Below are 21154 nucleotides of genomic sequence, written 5' to 3'. Positions count from 1 at the left end.
GGGTCTTCTAAGTCTCCAACCTCCTAGCTATTTCATATTGCCCCGTTTCTAGAGGATGACTCCAGACCCCCACTTTCAGGTGCTTCATGCTCCCCCCCATCTAGGTGCATCCTCTGGGATTCTTTCCTGGCCACTGATGGCTCTTTGTCTGGGGACTTCTGTCAGGGCAAATTTAAATGGGGGAAGAAATGAAAAAATGATTACAAAGGAGGCCCCTATGAGTGTGCTTGAATCAGCTATGCCTTGCACCTTGTCAAAATTACACATTAATAATTCACTCTCCCACTACTTTACCATGCATTATGAACATGAGCACAGATACCCTAATACATTTCACTTGAGACCTCTTCCAACAACATATAAGAGAAAGTTTAGTCAATACACATCTGGATCTCTTTTTAGTTAAATTATAGTCTGAATTAAGCAACCTTGTTAGCAAGGTAAGGCAATTTAGTGTGGAGGTTCAACGCATTCTTTTGCTTTGACAAGCAAACTGTTAATATTAATTAAATAAGACTAAGCAGGGGAATATTTCTGTGCCGCCTCCAGCTCTCAGGTTTGATGACTGAGCTGACAGAAATATGAACTGCAATGCTAGTGATAAAATGTAATGAAAATGTATGTTAGGTTGATATGAAATATTCCTAAATGGCCACTGTATGATTTTGCAATAAAGACAAACTGGAAGTTAGTGTCATGAAACCAAGGCACCAGTAAGAACAAAGGTATGGTTTATTTATTAGAAAAACATGATCCCAATTTTCTATAAGGTCTTGCTCTTATGACACAATGAAATGTATTTCCCATTCACATTAAAATGCTAATGACCTTAAAACCAGGGTGGAAAGAAAATTCACACATCTGCCGATAGAACAGCAGCACAAAAGTCCTACTGAACCACTCTCTTCAGATGGACTGAAAGAATATTCTGTCTTATTTCTTAAAGTGACATTTCCACTCCTAATCATGGCATGAGTCATCTAGCTCACAAAGGACCACGGGATGCTTAGTCTTGGGGTTGGCAGAAATTGAGATAGCTGCAAAGGGTAAGTAAGCAAGATGAGGATGCAAATAAGGCATCATACACTTTTATGGAATTATATAAATAAATAATATTGCAAGCTTCAAATGTCATACAATGAATCATGAGGAAAATGATGGAGCTAATGGAGTCGGGAACAGCACTTCATAAAGAATAAAGAACAACCCCTCAAAACCCATACATGGATGAACTAACTGTTAGCCTATGAAGTGGGAAAGTCCCTACAATATATATTATATGCTATAGCCAGGACCAGGTTTAAAAAAAAGAGGGGGGGGGGGATGATATGGGCCAGGTATTTATGACCCTTGACCCTAAACAGAAATTAAACAAGTAAATAAATCTTAGTTCAAGATCTAAAATACAAATGAATATTTTGAGGGGGTAATTTTAAACTATTATATTTTTTCCATCATAATAATTAATGATCTGCAAAAGAAGGTACATAACAATGGAAATGTATGTAGAACAACTGGCAGTGACTCATTTAATCTGCACATCTAGCGGGATGGATAACTTCTAGGCAAGTACTCTAAATGCAGTTTCCATGAGAACAGTGTTACATTGTAATGACATTTTAAAAAGAGGATTATTTCCTTTGCAAGTATTTTGAATTTAACATATGGAAACTAACATTAAGTTTAACTTACCATTTTATTTTTCCTGCTATGCACACCTCTGTACTATTATTTACTCTATTTTTAAATAAAACTGTTTTACACAACATCAAGAGGGCAAGATCTAGAGAATATTTATTCTCTAATAGCACAGTGTTCATTAAATTCTGGAACAATCACTTGTTATTCTCAATAATAGTCACTGGAAAAAAAGGAATAAATAGTGCAATAGTAATTATTGAAGCCTGCTCCATCAAACAAGCTGCTGAAAGGACACTTACTATACATTTAAAATATATTCAGGATAGATTGGCAGCACGAAGAAAAAAAATCCACAAAATTTTTAAGTTACATAAAAATGATCCACAGGCACCAGGGATTGAGTCAGAAATCATTACTACTATAAACAGCGAAGAGCTTCCTGGCATCGCTGTTAATTATGAGAGCTCTTTCTAGAAAATAATGGACTCTGATTGGAAGAAAAACCCTTTAACAGAAGCTTGCTATCTTGTTAGCCTAACAGGTGAGAAGGAATGGTAAGTTTTGGTGCACAGTGCTGTATGGATGCACCGTGTCTGCTGCTACATCTGGATAAAACAGCCTAGATAGGACAGTCTAAAGTGTCGGACACTACTGCTGGTACTGAAGATGCACTAGTTGTGAATGACAGGTGATTGGGCGGGGTGGGGGAGGGCGCTATTATAACACATCCCTGATGGACACAAACAGGAAGAAACCTATACGGGAATAAAAGACAGACAAACTATGAAAAAAACAGCATATACGGGAATTGTACATGTTCATTTTACTCTTACCTTCTTCAGCCTCATCCTCCTGTGGCGATAGTGGACCCCCTCCACTTGTTGGACTGACTGATTCATCATCTCTCTCAGACTCCCGCTGCAGACTTACAACTTCATAAATTGCGTCTCCAGCATTTGTGTGGTTTTTCCCTTCAGACTAAAAATAAGGAAATGAAATGAGTTTTAATGTTAGGCTCTTGCTATTCACCAACTCCATGTTTCTGCTGGTTTGTTCAAATAGGATTAAACCAAGGACTGATACAGTAATTTGGGGGCAAAACTCCATGAGCGCCAGGTTTGTATAATTATTGGTGATTCCCAGAACATCCATAGGACAGACCAGGGCAACCGCCCTGGGCCCCGCACTTTGGGGGGCCCCATGCTTCAGGGGGACGCGGGGTCCAGGGTGGTCTAGGGAGTTAGCAGGGGGCCTAGTGCCGGCAGCAGCGAGAAACCCGGCCCCAGCCCACCCAGCCAGCTCCTGGCATCGCTCAGGGGGAGGGGGCGGAAGCCAGAAAGAGGCAGGGCAGCAGTTTGGGGGAAGTGATGGAATGGGGGCGGGGAGGGAGTACAGCGGGGCAGACTGGGGCCGGGTCGCTCGCTGCTGCCAGCGCCAGCCTTCCTGCTAAGCCCCCAGGCTGCCCTGGACCCTGTGTCCCCCTGAAGCGCAGGGTCCCGCAAAGCGCGATAAGCCCAAACATTGGTGGAGCCAGGCCCACGTTACTAAATATTGATGGAGCACGGGCACCATGAACCCATATAACTCACCACCTATGCAAGACTCCATCCAATTTCAATGGAAATTGCACACATGGATTGAGATTAGTATATGACACTGCTGAACGTAATTTGAGGAAGATGAAAAGCAGCAATGAAAACAATAATTATTGTTAACGCTCCTCCCACAACAACCTTTATGTATTTGAGGAATTATAACACAAACTTTACAATTTAAATTTAACAAACTGAGACAGGGAGGGGACTGCTGCAAGAAAAAATTGCAAAGAACAGACAGGAAAAATGTTGTGATAATAAAAATAAGTACCAAACATTTTTGAGAAACCAATTTTTTTAGGCATTTTGTAGAATGTTGAGAGTTGGCAGTAGGTAGCACGTTCCGCATCATAAAGATTACAACACCCACTGCGTAAGCAACGTGCTATGAAAGGATCCTTAGAAGTAGATTGTGTACAGTGCATCTTCCATTTAATCCCAGGAGCCCTTTAGGATTTGTATCCAGTGTATTTATATTTTAGCAGTAGCTGAAATTAGTTGGAATGCCTGAGCTCAATATCCCTAGTTATAACAATTTGGGGAACAAGGCATTCTTACTGGAGGGCACTTGACACTCAAAAGTAGCTTCATACCTGACTGTGCCTGAGTTTGATAACTTTCAAGGCACACGGAAAGGAATACATTTTCTCACATGCTTTATTTAGCATGGATGAGGTGAGACAAACGATCCATTAAAGACCCATCAAATTCTTTTGTTGATTAAAACAACTTGTACTTCATATTTTTAAAAATGTAATGTACTTAAATCTTGAGCATTGGATAAATGAATTTTATAGAATTTTCTAGAAGAAAAAAAATCAATAAAATAGCTCTTTAGTGTGTCCACATTAAATCTTGGAAGAGAAGAGAACCAGACACCAGGACTGTTCCTAGATGTCTCCTCTCCAACATGTGCCCCAGCTGCTTTGCTTCCCAGACATCACAGAACAGTATATACATCTCTCCTTACTGCCCACTCCCACTTTAAAAAGTTTCTTCTCTGATGTACTCAACATTATTATTTAAAAAGTACAGTGATTCATGTATTTTCATATGGTTGTACAATAATAAAGCCAAATAGCTGCTATTAAGTGAACTGGAGATAAAGTAAAGCCAAAAAGTACATTTTAAGACCAGTTTTAGATCAGGTTTTTTTCAGCCTGCTTCATTCTTTGCAAACCTTACATAATCAGAGTTAAAATAAAGTTATTTTTCAAACAGGCTAATAATGTCAAGTCAGCCTCAAAAAGCAAATGAAAGTAGTTTTACGGAGGTGGTGTTAAATTTGTCTCAGAAGCATAGTGTTAACCACATGAGAAAAAAGGAATATCCAATAAAGGATAAGTGAAAGGAAAAAATGACCAAGGATTAGAATAAGATATTACTGTTTCCTCTGTCAGCAAAAAAAAAAAATAAGAGTAACATATGAGAACCTGCTGTGTAAAACCAAGGCACTGACCACTTGTCATTTATGAGCCCCTGGAACCTTTAATTTAAAAAGGGAGCACTAACTCCAGCTTGCTGGCCAATTTCCACCCACAGTAATTAACATCTTCCACTCTAAATACCTCCTGTAGTTTCAGTTCCAGTTGGTGAAACTGTTCCATGGGGTAGTCTAAATCTGCACTGCCTGTGGTTGGACAAAATCAAGCGTTTTCCCCCTACTCTGATCAGTCCATCACACCTGTTTCTATTATAACCATTCCATGTTGGGAAAAAGCAAGGCATGGGTCCTCTTCTCTCTTTCCGAGTATCAGACAATTTTCCATACAGATCTGGAAGTGCGGGGTGAAATCTACAGTTTATAATTTAGATCCATTACCCTTGTGATTAGTAAAATATAGCAGGGAGAAATTCGCTCCATTATCAATGCATACACGTTTCACCTCCCAGGATGTCAGTATCAAGTAATTGCAAGGCCCCTGGTCAAGCAATTATGTCGACACTGATAATCTCATCATTTATCAAAGTCTCGGACATTCCTTTTGGAGGTATAGAGAGGGGTGTTATTGAGAACATTGCAGTAGTACAGCTTTAGCATTACTTTGAGGACTTGGTATAGCATTCAGAAATCTGTTTAAATGTCCTTTTCATTTTTTTAAAATGTGTTTGTCTGAAACTCAAGGCACGTATAAACAAACATTTTAAAAATACATTAAGAACTTCAGATTAGCCCACTGCCAACATTTAGGACTCTTCTAACCACCAAAAATGCCCCCTCAATCTACTTCCCACTGATACCCTTAAAATCACCTCAAAAAAAGGCAAAGGTTTCCTTGAAACATGCCCTGCTGACTCAAGTTTACTTGGACCAAGAAAGAAGCTGTATTTTAAGATAAGTATCAAGCAAATGTAAATAAAAAGGATTATAGTGTGCGCTCTTTAAAACTGGAAAGGGCAGCAGTCTTCCACATTTTCACATACTTGTGTTTTTTATAAATTCTACTGTATTTATACATCACCAACGGCGTGAAACAAGGATGTGTTCTCGCTCCTGTCCTATTTAACCTGTTCTTTGCATGTGTCCTTAACCATGCAGTGAAAGATCTGGACCGAGGTATATACTTGAAATACCGGCACGATGGTTCACCTTTTGACCTCCGTCGCCTGAATGCAAAGACTAAGACAGTGCAGAAACTCCTTCTTGAGGCACTCTTTGCTGACGATTGTGCCCTCATGGCTCACACTGAAAATGATCTTCAGCACATTGTCAACAAGTTTGCTGAGGCCTCACAACTTTTCGGACTAACTATCAGCCTCGGAAAGACAGAAGTTCTCCATCAACCTGCACCTGGATCCAATGCTTCTGTCCGAGTATCTCCATCGACGGCACTCAGCTGAAAGTAGTGGAGAACTTTAAATATCTGGGTAGTGTCATATCCAGTGATGGATCACTAGATAATGAGATCAATGCACGAATATCCAAAGCAAGCCAGGCACTTGGCTGTCTGCGTGTCAAAGTTTTAAATCACCATAACATCCGGATGTCAACAAAACTGCTTGTGTACAGAGCTGTTGTTCTTTCATCTCTTTTGTAAGGGTGCGAAACATGGACACTATATAGGCGTCACATCAAGCAGTTTGAAGCATTTCACATGCGCTGCCTCCGTAACATCATGAAGATCCGCTGGCAAGACAAAGTGCCCAATCTCGAAGTCCTCGAGAGAGCCCAGATGACAAGCATCGAAATGATGATCATGAAGTCACAGCTACGTTGGACCGGTCATGTCAGCCTCATGGATGCCAACAGAATCCCCCGCCAGCTTCTGTATGGTGAGCTCTCCCAGGGCATCCGGCATATAGGTCGTCCACGGAAACGTTACAAGGGCACCATCAAAACCAATCTGCAGTACAGCAGTATCAAACCTAGGGACTTTGAGGACACCGCCAGCGACAGACCACAGTGGCGTGCAACAGTCAGAAATACCTGCATCGCCTTTGAGGAAGACCGCTGCCAGTATCTACAAGAGGCACGCGAACGGTGTCACAGAGCATCAACAGCGCACAATCCACTGACCGCGAACTTCCCATGCACCATCTGCAGCAAAATGTGCACCTCTAGAATTGGCTTGTATAGCCATCAGAGGGCACACAATAAGACCAACAACTGATGATCTGCACAGATTTGTCATCATCGGATCGATGGACTACCAAGACTGTATTTCACTTATCTCTATTGTAAAACTGAAGAGCAGGAGTGCCAAAGAAAACAGCTTGCATGAGACTGATTTACTCAGGTGGGCATTTAGTGTAGTCTGTGCCTTTATTGCATAGTAAAAACATCACTAGCTGTTCAGCACTAATTGTTTTATCCCTCAGTAAGGTGACAATTGTCATTCTAGCTTAGGATCAGCAAAATTAAGTCAGTCCTATTCATTTAAGTCAACCACAGGGGTTGTGGTTCCACTGCAGTACAACACAAATTAGAAGATCAGACTCCTCTCTTCAGATCTTGAGCCAATATCAATATAATGTGTAAGTCTCTAGAGAAAATGGATCAATGTTTATTGCAGGAGTATGAAACTCTACATAATTCCAGAATGAACTGAATAATAATGCAAGTAATTGGGTGTCAGCCAGGAGAGAACTATCGGGAGGACCTTTGGATTCTACTCTACTGAACATTATTCAATAAAGCTTACATATACTTAGGCCTGGTCTACATTGACGGGGTGAAGGGGGGGGAAGGTGGTTGATCTAAGATACTTCGTCGTACTTAGATCTACTCACCATGGTGTCTTCACTGCGGTCAGTCAACTGCTGCCGCTCCCCCGTCGACTCCGCCTGCACCTCTCATGCCGGTGGAGTACAGGAGTCGACAGGAGAGCACTCGGGGGGTCTATTTATTGCGTCTAGACTAGACGCAATAATCGGCCCCCGCTGGATCGATCACTGCCCGCTGATTCGGCAGGTAGTATAGACCTATCCTAAGAAGCATATGCACCCTTCCACTGCATGGCAAGGACGGATGCAAAATCATGTTAATCACACACACAGAGTCCTGGGAGAGACACACAGAGGGAATATGCAGTATGCTGTATCTTGGGTCCACCTCCCCTAGATTGAACTACACAGTCCCTTCATACAAATAATGCCAAACAGAGCTCTGGGGGTGCTAATGAAGTGAAATATTCAGGAGGAAATATAACTTGCACAAAAATCTGTTGTGTGTTATTCTGAGGAAGTTACGTGTCTTAATCAATATTATTAAAGCATTATATAACATTACAATAATCTATATCGTGATTTTCATTAATAATGATCATTTAATGCTTCAATTTATAACACTAATTCCCTCACTACTCCTTCCACACACCAGGGGGGCAGTGTAGATGACATCACTTGAAATATCACATGAAGGCGGACAATTAAATATCGTGCTTGTATATAAATGCTATAACACTGATTACTAAAATGGGTGAACCTGAATGCCTGGGATTGAATGAGGATATTGAAGTAAGAGGCATTACAGAAACTTGGTGGAACAATGTTAATCCACGTGACACTAATAGTGGGGCACAAAATATGTAAGAATTCCAGTAGATTGCACTGGTGGGTGGGTTTCACTACCTGTGAGAGAAAGCAGAGTCAAATATAGTAAAAAACTTAAATAAATCAAACTTTACTATCAAATCTCTATGGATAGAAATTCCATACATGAATAATAAGAGTATAGTAGCAGGAATATACTACCAATCACCTGACCAGGGTGGTGACAGTGATTGTGAAATACTCAAGGAGTTTACAGAGGCTACAAAAACAGAAAACCCAACAATAATGAGGGATTTCAACTATCCTCGAACTGACTGGGTATGTGTCACCTCAAGACAGGGATGCAGACAGAAAAATGTCTGGATACCATAAATGACTGCTGTGACATGCTGTAACCCTCAGGGAACACCCTGTAATCCCCCATATTCCTCATCTGTACATAATTGTGATATTACATATAAAGCATGCCTTGTAAGGTATCAAGGGAAAGGTTATCATCTGCTGAAAGTCATTTCTCTATCCATATATGTATATCATTAATGCATATGAAGTAGGGCTGTCAAGCGATTAAAAAAATTAATTGTGATTAATTGCGCTGTTAAACAACAATAGGATATCATTTATTTTAAATATTTCTGGAAGTTTACTACATTTTCAAATATATTAATTTCAATTACAACACAGAATACAACGTGTACAGTGCTCACTTTATATTTATTTTTTATTACAAATATTTGCACTGTAAAAAAACAAAAATTATTTTTCAATTCACCTCATACAAGTACTGTAGTGCAATCTCTTTATCATGAAAGTTGAACTTACAAACGTAGAATTATGTACAAAAAAAAATCAGCATTCAAAAATAAAATAATGTAAAACTTTAGAGCCTACAAGTCCACTCAGGACTACTACTTGGTCAGCCAATCACTCAAACAACAATGGTTACAATTTGCAGGAAATAATGCTGCCTGCTTCTTGTTTACAATGTCACCTGAAAGTGAGAAAAGGCGTTCGCATGGCACTGTTGTAGCTGGCGTTGCAAGATATTTTCATGCCAGATGCGTTAAAGATTCATATGTCCCTTCATGCATCAACAACCATTCTAGAGGACATGCTTCCATGCTGATGATGGGTTCTGCTTGATAACGATCAAAAGCAGTGCGGACAGACGCATGTTCATTTTCATCATTTGAGTCAGATGCCACCACCAGAAGGTTGATTTTCTTTTTTTGGTGGTTTGGGTTCTATAGTTTCCGCATCAGAGTGTTGATCTTTTAAGACTTCTGAAAGCATGCTCCACACCTCGTCCCTCTCAGATTTTGGACAGCACTTCAGATTCTTAAACCTTGGGTCGAGTTCTGTAGCTATTTTTAGAAATTTCACATTGGTACCTTCTTTGCATTTTGTCAAATGCTGTGAAAGTGTTCTTAAAATGAACACATGCTGGCTCATCATCCGAGACTGCCATAACATGAAATATATGCAGAATGCGGGTAAAACAGAACAGGAGACATACAATTCTCCCCACAAGGAGTACAGTCACAAATTTAATTGACGCATTATTGTTTTTACGAGCATCATCCGCATGGAAGCATGCCCTCTGGAATGGTGGCCGAAGCATGGAAGGGGCATATGAATGTTTAGCATATCTGGCAAGTAAATACCTTGCAATGCCAGCTACAGAAGTGCCATGAGAAGGCCTGTTCTCACTTTCAGGTGATATTGTAAATAAAAAGCAGGCAGCAGGATCTCCCGTCAATGTAAACAAACTTGTTTATCTTAAACAATGAGGAGTCCAGTGGAACCTTAAAGACTAACAGATGTATTTGGGCATAAGCTTTCGTGGGTAAAAAACCACTTCTTCAGATGCATGGAGTGAAAATTACAGATACAAGCATAAATATACTGGCACACGAAGAGAAGGGAGTTACCTTAACGGCTACCCCTCTGATATTTGTTTATCTTAGGGATTGGCAGAATAAGAAGTAGGACTGAGTGGACTTGTAGGCTCTAAAGTTTTACACTGTTTTGTTTTTGAGTGCAGTTATGTAATCAAAAAAAATCTGCATTTGTAAGTTACACTTTCACAATAAAGAGATTGCATTTCAGTACTTGCATGAGATGAATTGAAAAATACTATTTCTTTTGTTTATCATTTTACAGCGCATATATTTGTAATCAAAAATAATAATATAAAGTGAGCACTGTGCACTTTGTATTCTGTTTTGTAATTTAAATCAATATTGAAAATGTAGAAAAACATCCAAAAATATTTAATAAATGTCAATTGGTATTCTATTGTTATAAGTGTGATTAATCACGATTAATTTTTTTGAATTAATCACGTGAGTTAACTGTGATTAATTGACAGCCCTAATATGAAGTTATGAGAATTGTGTTGTATGCTTGTCACTAAAACATGCTGTAATTTGGGGGATCAACCAGATATTAGCTCCCCAGAGGCAACAGCAAGGAAAGTAACCAACACCCGGGCGGGGTGTCAATCAACGCATCAACAACCATTGTCCAGCAAGGGAGCTACAATGCAATGACTCACCTGCATGAGGCCACAACAGGGGAATTGCTCAACCTTGCCTGGAGACTCAGCAATGCCCACCCAGAGATGCCTGGACATGTGTTTTCCAAGCATGTGGACTGAGGATATAAAATCAAACACAGGGGGCCCATGCTGGGCCTTTCTCCTTCAACCACCTACGCTGCAAGCGACAAGGACACTCTGAAGACTCCAACTGAGGGGACTGGCCCAGATTTCAAGGGTGAAATCTGTATATTAAGGATTGCAATATCCAGTGGGGTGAGAAAAACTGCTTAGTCTAACTGTTGCCCAGTCTAACAGGGTTGAGAGTTTAGATTGCGTGCTTATATTTTATTTCTTTTGGTAACCAACTCTGACTTTTTGCCTATCACTTCATATCACTTAAAATCTTTTTATAGTCAATAAATTTGTTTTACTGTTCATCTTTACCAGTGAGTTTGTATCAAGTGTGGGGCAAATCTGCTCAGGTTTTGCAAAGGCTGGTGTATATCCACTTTCCATTGATGAAGAATGAACCAATTAATACATTTGCACTGCCCATCTTGAGCAGTGCAAGATGGTATATTTCTGGGGTACAGTGCTGGGAGCTGGGGGGATTTGGCTCAGGTGCCTTTCCCTGTGTGATTCATGAGTGGCTCTGGAAGCACTCATTCAATCTAGCTGGGTGTGGGGTCTCCACATGTGGTTGTGCTGAGTGATAGCACCTGGAGGGGTTTGCTGCTGGTCACTAGCAAGACATGAGAGAGACAGCCCAGGCTGGAGAGAGTTCAGGGGGCACAGCAGTCCCACAGTCCCAGGCTGCACCCTGGGGATCCCGTCAAAACTGCCTTTTGAAGCAGCTTACCCTGAAACCCACAAGGGTAGAGGCAGTTCTTGATTTAGTCTTAAGTGGAGCACAGGGTCTGGTCCAAGAGATAAATATAACTGAACTGCTTGGTAATAGTGACCATAACATAATTAAAATTAACATCCTTACCGGGGAGAAAATACCAAACTAACCCATCACAGTCCCATTTAATTTCAAAAAGGAAAACACCACCAAAACAAGGAACCTAGTTAAAAGGAAACTAAACGGAACTGTGTGACAGGGTGGACTAGGCCCTGAGGCCCCTTGCTGGAAGCCTCAGGGTCCTGCCACACTCGTCCCAGGAAAGAACGGTGGAGAGGTCCTCCAAGCGGGCTAGAGTGGCTCCAGGGAAAGCAGCCAATCAGAGTGGCTTCAGGGAGCAGCCAATCAGGGACCAGGAGGAGAGCCCTATAAAAAGTAGCTGCGGAGACAGAGAGGGGCAGTTCCTTGCTGGAGCTAGACGAGTGCAGACAGTACTCCTGGCTGGCCAAAGGGAAATGCAGCACAACGGACAACTCAGTGCTAGTAAGGACTGGGGGAGCTCCTGGCTGGCTGCTGGGCCTGAACTTAGAAGGGCCCTGAGCTAAGAGTAAGGTGTCAGGGAAGGCTGGGGCCAGGGGGAAGTGGCCCAGGGAACTGAAGGCACTTTTACTAAAGTGGAGCGTGGCTACTATTCTTAGGATCCCTGGGATGAGACTCAGTAGTTGGTGGACCCGAGTTCCCCCACAGGCCACTGGGGAAGGGCCTACAACTGGACAGCAGTAAACCCCCATAAGGGGACTAAACTGTCAGGAGGCCCAGTTGGAGAACTGGGGGCAGAACAGACTAAAAGGGCAAAACCATTGCCTTCAGGGAGGAAGTCCTGGGGGTATAGCCCAATACCAAGGCTGGGACTGGTTTAAAGACCGCAAACACACCCAACCAGAAGGGGGCGCTCGCGAGAAGTGGGTGCCACACAGTGAAGTGCCTGCAAGCTGCATGGAAACTTTTTGAAAACACCATAGTAGAGGCTCTAATTAAATGTATTACGCCCCCCAAATAAAAAAAACAGTAAGAGCGGCACAAAAATGCCACCATGGCTAGACAGCAGAGTAAAAGAAGCAATTAGAAGCAGAAAGGCATCCTTTAAAAATTGGAAGTCAGATCCTACTGAGGAAAATAGAAAACCAAAAAATCTGGTAAATCAAGTGTAAAAGTATAATTAGGCAGACCGAAAAAGAATTTGAAAAGTAATTAGCAAAAGACAAACTTAAAAAAAATTAAGCACATCAGAAGCAGGAAGACTACCAAACAGTCCATGGGGCCACTGGATGACCCATATGCTGAAGCAGCACTCAAGGAAGACAAGGCCATTGCAGAGAAGCTAAATTAATTCTTCTCATCAGTCTTCACTGAAGTGGATATGAGGGAGATTCCCACACCCAATCCATTCTTGTTAGGTGACAAATACACCTCTACCCCGATAGAACGCTGTCCTCTGGAGCCAAAAAATATTACCGCGTTATAGGTGAAACCACGTTATATCGAACTTGCTTTGATCCGGCAGAGTGCGCAGCCCCGCCCCCCTGAAGCACTGCTTTACCACGTTATATCTGAATTCGTGTTATATCAGGTAGCGTTATATCGGGGTAGAGGTGTATGAGGCACTGTCCCAGATTGAGGTGTCAATAGAGAAGGTTTTGGAACAACATGATCAGTTAAATGGTAATAACTCAGCAGGACCAGATGGTATTCACCCAAGAGTTCTGAAGGAATTCAAATATGAAATTGCAAAACTACTAAGTGTGGTATGTAACCTAGCATTTAAATTAGCCTTCATACCAGATGACAGGACAGCAGCTAAAATAACAATATTTTTTTTAAAAGGCTCCAGAGTAGATCATGGCAATTACGGGCCAGGACGCCAAACTTCAGTACCAGGCACATTGATAATTTTTGTTTTTTTACTATAGTTTCAACCAGACACACTGATGAACACAATATGTTGGGAAGAGTCAACATGGCTTTTGTAAAGGGAAATCATTACTCAGCAATCTATTAGAATTCTCTGAGGGTGTCAGCAAACACTTGGACAAGCGAGATCCAGTGGATATAGTGTATTTGGACTTTCAGAAAGCCTTTGACCAGGTCCCTCACCAAAGGCTCTGAAGCAAAGTAAGTAGTCATGGGATAAGAGGGAAGGTACTTTTATGGATCAATAATTGATTACAAGATGAATAAATGGTCAGTTTTCATTATGGAGCGAGATAAATAGTGGGGTTCCCAAGGATCTGTACAGAGACCTGTGCTGTTCAACATATTCATCACAAATGATCTGGAAAAAGGGGTAAACAGTGAGATGGCAAAGTCTGCAGATAATACAAAATTATTGAAGATAATTAAGTCCAAAGCTGACAGCAGAGTTACAAAGAGATCTCACTGAACTGGGTGATTGGACAACAAAATGGCAGATAAAACTCAATATTGATAAGTGCAAAGTACGGTACATTGGAAAATATAATCCCAAATATACACACAAAATGATGGGAACAGTTATCACTCAAGAAAGATCTTGGAGACACTGCCGATAGTTCTATGAAAACATCCGCTCAATGTGCAACGGCAGTCAAAAAAACCTAACAATGTTAGGAACCATTAAGAAAGGGATAGATAATAAAACAGTGAATATCATAGTGCCATTACATAAATCCATGGAAAGCCTTTGAATACTGCATGCAGTTCTGGCGGTGCGATCTCAAAGAAATACATTAAAACTGGAAGAAGTACAGAGAAGGGAAACGAAAATGATTAGAGATCTGGAGCAACTTCCATATAAGGAGAGATTAAAAAGCCTAGGCCTGTTCAATTTAGAAAAGAAAGATATGACTATAAAATCATGAATGGTGTGGAGAAAGTGAATATGTGAAGGGATAAATAACTTTCCTAACTCAAGAACTAGGGGTCACCCAGTGAAACTAATATGAGCAATGTTTAAAAACAAACATAAGGAAATATTATTTCACACAACGCCCATTCAATCTGTGGAACTCATTGCCAGGGGACTGGGTTCAAAAAGAATAAATTCATCAATAGCTATTAGGTAAGATGGTCAGGGATGCAACCCCCATGGCATAGCCTAATTTTGGCAATTAATTGATCTTTGACTATTAGCAGTAAAAATGCCCAATGGCCTGTGATCGGATGTTAGATGAGGTGGGATCTGAGTTACTACAGAGAATTCTTTCCTGGCTGTCTGGCTAGTGAGTCTTGCCCACATGCTCAGGGTTTAGCTGATCGTCATATTTGGAATTTTCCTCCAGGGCAGACTGGCAGAGGCTCTAGGGGGTTTTCGCCTTCCTCTGCAGCGTGGGGCGTGGGTCACTTGCTGGAGAATTGTCTGCACCTTGAAGTCTTTAAACCATGGTTTGAGGACTTCAATAGCTCAGACATACGTTAGGGGTTTATTACAGGAGTGAGTGGGTGAGATTCTGTGGCCTGCGTTGTGCAGGAGGTCAGACTAGATGATCATAATGGTCCCTTCTGACCTTAAAGTCTATGAGTCTATGAGGTGTCCCAAAACCTCTGACTGCCAGATGGTGAGAGTGGACAACAAGGGATGGATCTCTCCATAATGCTTCTGTTCTGTCCATTCCCTCTGAAGCATCTGTCACTGGCCACTGTCGAATAACAGGATATTGGGCTAGATGGACCTTCAGTCTGACTCAGCATGACCATTCTTATGTTCTTATGACATTCATTCAAGCAGGCCATGAACTTTGCCAATTTTACAACTTTACCAGCAACATTCAAGAGGAGATAAGGAGGCAAATTTCTCCACACACCAGAACCACAGGTATATTCAGGTAAATTATCTCCTTCTATACATTAAAAAAAAAAAAAAAGCCACAGAGCAAGGTGAGGTTACAGCCCCATTACGCACAAGTTCACTGAATCAAGGAAAGATTCATTTCCTGATCCTTACCAATCAAATGGGCTTATCATTTTTGAAGGCTACTGTCATAACTAAAAAGGGAAGGGTAACAGCTCTCCTGTGTACATTACTAAAATCCCTCCTGGCCAGAGACTCCAAAATCCTTTTACCTGTAAAGGGTTAAGAAGCTCGGGTAACCTGGCTGACACCTGACCCAAAGGACCAATAAGGGGACAAGATACTTTCAAATCTTGGGGGAGGGGGAAGGCTTGTGTGTGTGCTCTTTGTTTTAAGGGGTGGTTCGCTCTTGGGACTGAGAGGGACCAACCATCAATCCAGGTTCTCCCCATCTTTCTAAACAAGTCTCTCATATTTCAAACTTGTAAGTAAAAACGCCAGGCAAGGCGTCTTAGTTTTACTTTGTTTTCTCAACTTGTAAATGTACCTTTTATCAGAGTGTTTATCTTTGTTTGCTGTACTTTGAACCTAAAACAGAGGGGGGTCCTCCGTGCTCTTTAAGTTTGATTACCCTGTAAAGTTATTTTCCATACTGATTTTACAGAGATGATTTTTACCTTTTTCTTTAATTAAAAGCCTTCTTTTTAAGAACCTGATTGATTTCTCCTTGTTTTAAGATCCAAGGGGGTTTGGATCTGTATTCAACAGGAGTTGGTGAAAGGAAGGAGGGGGGAAAGGTCAATTTCTCCTTGTTTAAGATCCAAGGAGTTTGGATCTGTATTCACCAGGGAATTGGTGAGAGGTTTCTAAAAGCTTCCCAGGGTAGGGAATGGTGGCAGCGGACCAGAACTAAGCTGGTAGTTAAGCTTAGAAGTCCTCATGCAGGCCCCCACTCTTGTACCCTAAAGTTCAAAGTGGGGATACAGCCTTGATAGCTACCCACAAGAGTGTCAATGCATAAATTATGCATGTAAACTCCTCATTTTGTATGTGCAAATCAGGGTTACCCAAGTGTAAGTGTATCTGGCATGTGAAAATCCACAATTTACACATGCACTGGACTTTTTGCATGTATAGCTCATGCAGGTGCATTTTTAAACATTTGAGCTATGACTCGTGAAGACCAACTAGTGGCAGATATTAGAATATTTTTTCTTCTGTCACTACGTCAGTTTTAAAGTTTCTGCCTTCACTTTTGTATTATCTTTAGGGCCCTACCAAATTCACGGTCATGAAAAACACATCACGAACCGTGAAATTTGGTCATTTGTGTGCTTTTACAGATTTCAAGGGGGAGACCAGCGTTTCTCAAATTGGAGGTACTGATCCAAAAGGGAGTTGCAGGGGGGTTACAGTATTGCCATCCTTACTTCTGCGCTGCCTTCAGAGCTGGGCAGCCAGAGAGCAGTGGCTGTCGGCTGGGCGCCCAGCTCTGAAGGCAGTACCCCACCAACAGCTGTGCAGAAGTAAGAGTGGCAATACCATACCAGGCCATCCTTACGTCTGCGCTGTTGCTGGCAGCGGCTCTGCCTTTAGAGCTGGGCTCCTGGCCAGCAGTTGTCGCTCTCTGGCCGCCCAGCTCTGACAGCAGCACTGCCGCCAGCAACAGCAAAGAAGTAAGGGTAGCAGTACTGCAACCCCCCCTACAATAACCTTGCAATCCCCCCAGCCCCTCAACTCCTTTTTGGGTCAGGACCCGTAGAGTTAACAATACTGTGAAATTAACCAAAAGGGACTGTGAATTTGGTAGGGCCCTACACATAAATGACACTATATAAAATAATCTGAAGAATAAATGATGCTGTAATGAACTACAGTACTAGAGTGAGCTGTTGATATTTAAAGATGCCTGGGTTGCTTTAATGTTAGAGCTACATTATTGTAAGTATACGTAGACGTTTACCACTGCATCAGTGAGCAATTTAGAACTATATAGGAAGCTTCCAATTTAAGCATTTATAAAATGTGTAATGCCAGGGAATACAAACTCAAATGCCTAGAGATGAATAATGGTCCTTTCATTGACTAGCATGAAAAGGAGTATTTGAGATTAAGCAAAGTGCATTTGTAACCAACTTGGACCTGTGAACTCCAAAACATTTTAACAAAACAAATTAAATTCATGACTTTTATTTATTTTATGTGTGTGTACATATAAATAAAACTAGATAAAAGATAACACGATAAAATTAAGACTTTCAAAGGATTGACTTTTCTTCATTTTTAAACGCTATTCTTTATCGCCGTTACAAAGGTGGTGCTAGCCCATTGGAGGCCCTAAGCATGAATATTGTTCACCCCCAACCCCCAAAACACAAAAAGTGAATGGGGGCCCCTTTCAGCTGCTTGGGGCCCTAAGCAATTGCTTAGCCTGTTAATGGCGCAGAGCCGGCTCTAGGCATAATCAGGGGCATTGGAAACATCTACAGAAACAAATAATTAAAAAGGGTAGACCTAATGCTCAGAAAGTCAATTTTTCCTAAAGAAAGGCAATTTTATTCTTATTAGAAAACACTGCTGTACCTGTTTTAGCTTCATGTAGAAAGTTTCTGTGAAGGTTTTTCTGCTGAAATACCAGAAACGCTCATTAGCTGGGTACACACGAACAACAGTCTCCAGCAAAAAGCGGACTGGCTCTACCACTTCAGTGACCACCATATCCACTGCCACAGTCATGTACACACGTTTATCTGGAACACAAAAATAAATTCACATTCACAAAAGTAGTCAGTCTCAAAAAGATTCAATTTCTCAAGGTACTGAGTAGTATAAAAAAACACCACGGAAATAGATGGCTATTTAGGTCCAAATCCCTTCCTATTAAATCCATCTATTGATTCTGCAGCACATATTTCATTTCTGTTTTAGATCTTGTATATCCACATAGAATGAAATGCACAATAGCCAATGGGATATTCTCCTTTAATACCAAATAATTCTGGTAGTTCTCTCACACAAATAAGCATTTGCAAGAATGGAGGCAAAATGTCCCATATGGGGTGAGGAGGGGGAGGGAATGAAGAAACTGTGGACCAGAGCCATGGTCTGAGGTCAAATAATTGGAAAATTACACTGGATCAGGTCACAAATCTGAAGGTGTAATCTAATGCTAAAGTAGTGAGCTGTATTAGAAGCCAGATACTCAAGTGTCAAGGCATCCCCTACATCATCCTCCATTTGTCCCAAGCCCCACTGGCACTTGGGTACAAAATGGATTAATGATGCCTATGCCTGGTAAGTTACAAATAAGACTCCTTAAGTATGTGATTTTACTGTTGCAGGAAACAGCTTTTAAAATAAGAGTTAGTTTTTAGTCATCAGGAATAGGATACAGAGCCTCAGGCAATAACAAATGCACTCAACTGGGATAGTTATGTGATCAGACTACAAATGGACAATGGAAAGAACGCAGTCAAGTCATGAACTGGAAATTGTGTAGACTTGGCTCTTGCACAGCAACAGCCAAGTCTACACTATGCTAGAAGTAACAAACTATATAACACTTTAAAATACACTTTAAAAAAATCCAAGAATAAGAAAAATTATGCTGTCCTAGGAGTCAATACTACATTGAAGGCCAAAATCAAGGTTTAAAAAAAAAGGATAGGAGTTCCAGATTCAACCAAGCAGTAAAACAGGAACTATGCACAGTGAGGAAATGGCTCCTAAGTACCCTTGGGATTGAAAATTCTAATCCCCAGGGGAACATGCCTGTGACCTCACACACTGCTCTTCTACAGGATTCTGACCTGGCAGCAAGAGCACATGCTAGTATGAGCAATTCTTTATGTTATATGTGTTTATACAGTTCCTCGCACAGTGAGGTTGTGATACTGACTGAGGCCTTTGGGGTTACCATGATGTTAATATTAAACTGAAATATACAGCATGGTGTCAGAGAGACAAAGACAGAGAACATTTATTAAATGAGGTTAAGTATTCTTTACCATACTAAATAATTACTAAGCAAGCAAAACAGCTTGTTAAAAAAAAATCATTTACCTTTAGGTGTTTCCTCATTAAGTACTAGAAAAGTAGGTGCATTAGGATTCCACATTCCAGTAATAACATATGCTCTCCCATCACAGCTCTTTCCCATGGACTCCTAAGAATAAACACATGCATTACATGCATTACAGTGGCACCTAGAACCAATATCAGGGGCCCAGTTGTGCTAGGAATTGTCCAGTAAGATAACCCCCTGCTTCAAAGAGCTTCAAATCTAAACAGTTAAGGTAGACAAGGTGGAAAAGGGATAGAACATACAAGCAAAGTGAACACAATAGCTTGAAACATTTCATTTATTTTCATTTAGTTCAATTATTTTTGTTAGTATTTTATTTTGGGGGAGGGTGTCTCTGGCTTTATGTTTTACTGTTTTAGAGTATGAGAATAGACGAACAAATGAAGGGAGAAGAGACAATGTAGGGAGTGATGAGGGGAAGGCAAGGGAAGCAGACATGGGGGACAGGGTCAGGAAAACTGACTGTGCAGGAGTAAAAAAGCCAATCAGCACAGGAGAGAAAGCATTCAGAGTGAAAACTAGGAAAACTCTCTGAGGAACTCATCAACATCCAAACTTCCAGGAGAGAGGGGAGGCAGAAATCTCTCACGGTACAACTGTACCTGTTGCACTTGCTTTGGTGTTTGCTGCTGGCTGATAGATTTGTATGTGCCACCATTGAAGTAGATTTCTTTGAGAATTAAACCTTAACTTTAGGGGCAAATGTCAGAACAACAAATAAATTAAATACATTTTTTAAATTTAAAATTTTTAAATTAAATAAATTAATGGAGATATCCTATCTCCTAGAACTGGAAGGGACCTTGAAAGGTCATCGAGTCCAGCCCCCTGCCTTCACTAGCAGGACCAAGTACTGATTTTGCCCCAGATCCCTAAGTGGCCCCCTCAAGGATTGAACTCACAACCCTGGGTTTAGCAGGCCAATGCTCAAACCACTGTTTGTGTTAAAATATAAGAATTGAAATGAAAGACATTGAGTCGGTTTGAACAAAATGTTTGACTTGACCCAGCTCGAATTTTTTTCTGATTTTTTAATTCGCTGCAAATTACAAAAAAAAAAAAAAAAAAATTGTTTTCACTTCCACCTGAACCAAAACATGTATTTTTGGAATAGTCAGAGAATTGAAAAATCCATGATTCACACAGTTCTAGTGCTGAATTCTCCAAATAAACAGAAAAAGCACTCTTTAGAATATTTGTTATACTTAAGCAAATAAACTAAGAGATTATGTGATGCAGTAGTTTAATGCAATGGGTTTTATTTCTGGACACCTGGATTCAAATCCTAGTTAAGATGACATATTAAAATACGTTTTATAGACCTGTTTCAGTAGACATTTGTCTACGTTACAAAGCAACCACAAAATTTACTACAATTTGTTGTTCCACTTCCTAATCAAAGGATAGAACTGGAAAAGCAGATTTGTTCATATCAATACTGAGATGCACTAGCAGAGATATGTAGATAACTGGAGAAGACTGAGGGGGGACACTAAGTAATCAAATATGTAAAAGGTTGTTATAAAAAGGATGGTGATAAGTTGGGGATAGTTTAGGTATACACCTCTACCTCGATCAGGGCCGGCTCTGGCTTTTTGGCCGCCCCAAGCAAAAAAAAAACAAAAAAAAA

At 40.8% G+C, this 21154-nt stretch overlaps 1 protein-coding gene across 1 annotated transcript in view; it reads right to left on the bottom strand.

Annotated features, from left to right (window-relative positions):
- LOC113407525 (rab GTPase-activating protein 1-like) overlaps positions 1 to 21154 on the bottom strand; it is a 536766-nt gene that overhangs the window by 387956 nt on the left and 127656 nt on the right. The window contains 3 exon segments of the mRNA XM_026656123.1: positions 2475 to 2619; positions 18024 to 18190; positions 19503 to 19605. Of these exon segments, the coding sequence (XP_026511908.1) occupies positions 2475 to 2619; positions 18024 to 18190; positions 19503 to 19605 (415 nt within the window).

Source organism: Terrapene carolina, unplaced genomic scaffold, assembly GCF_002925995.2.
Source record: "Terrapene carolina triunguis isolate 2854851 unplaced genomic scaffold, T_m_triunguis-2.0 Scaffold212, whole genome shotgun sequence".
Lineage (NCBI taxonomy): Eukaryota > Metazoa > Chordata > Testudines > Emydidae > Terrapene > Terrapene triunguis.
The sequence above is the reverse complement of the archived record's forward strand: the minus strand, read 5'-3'. Positions and strand labels throughout refer to the sequence as shown.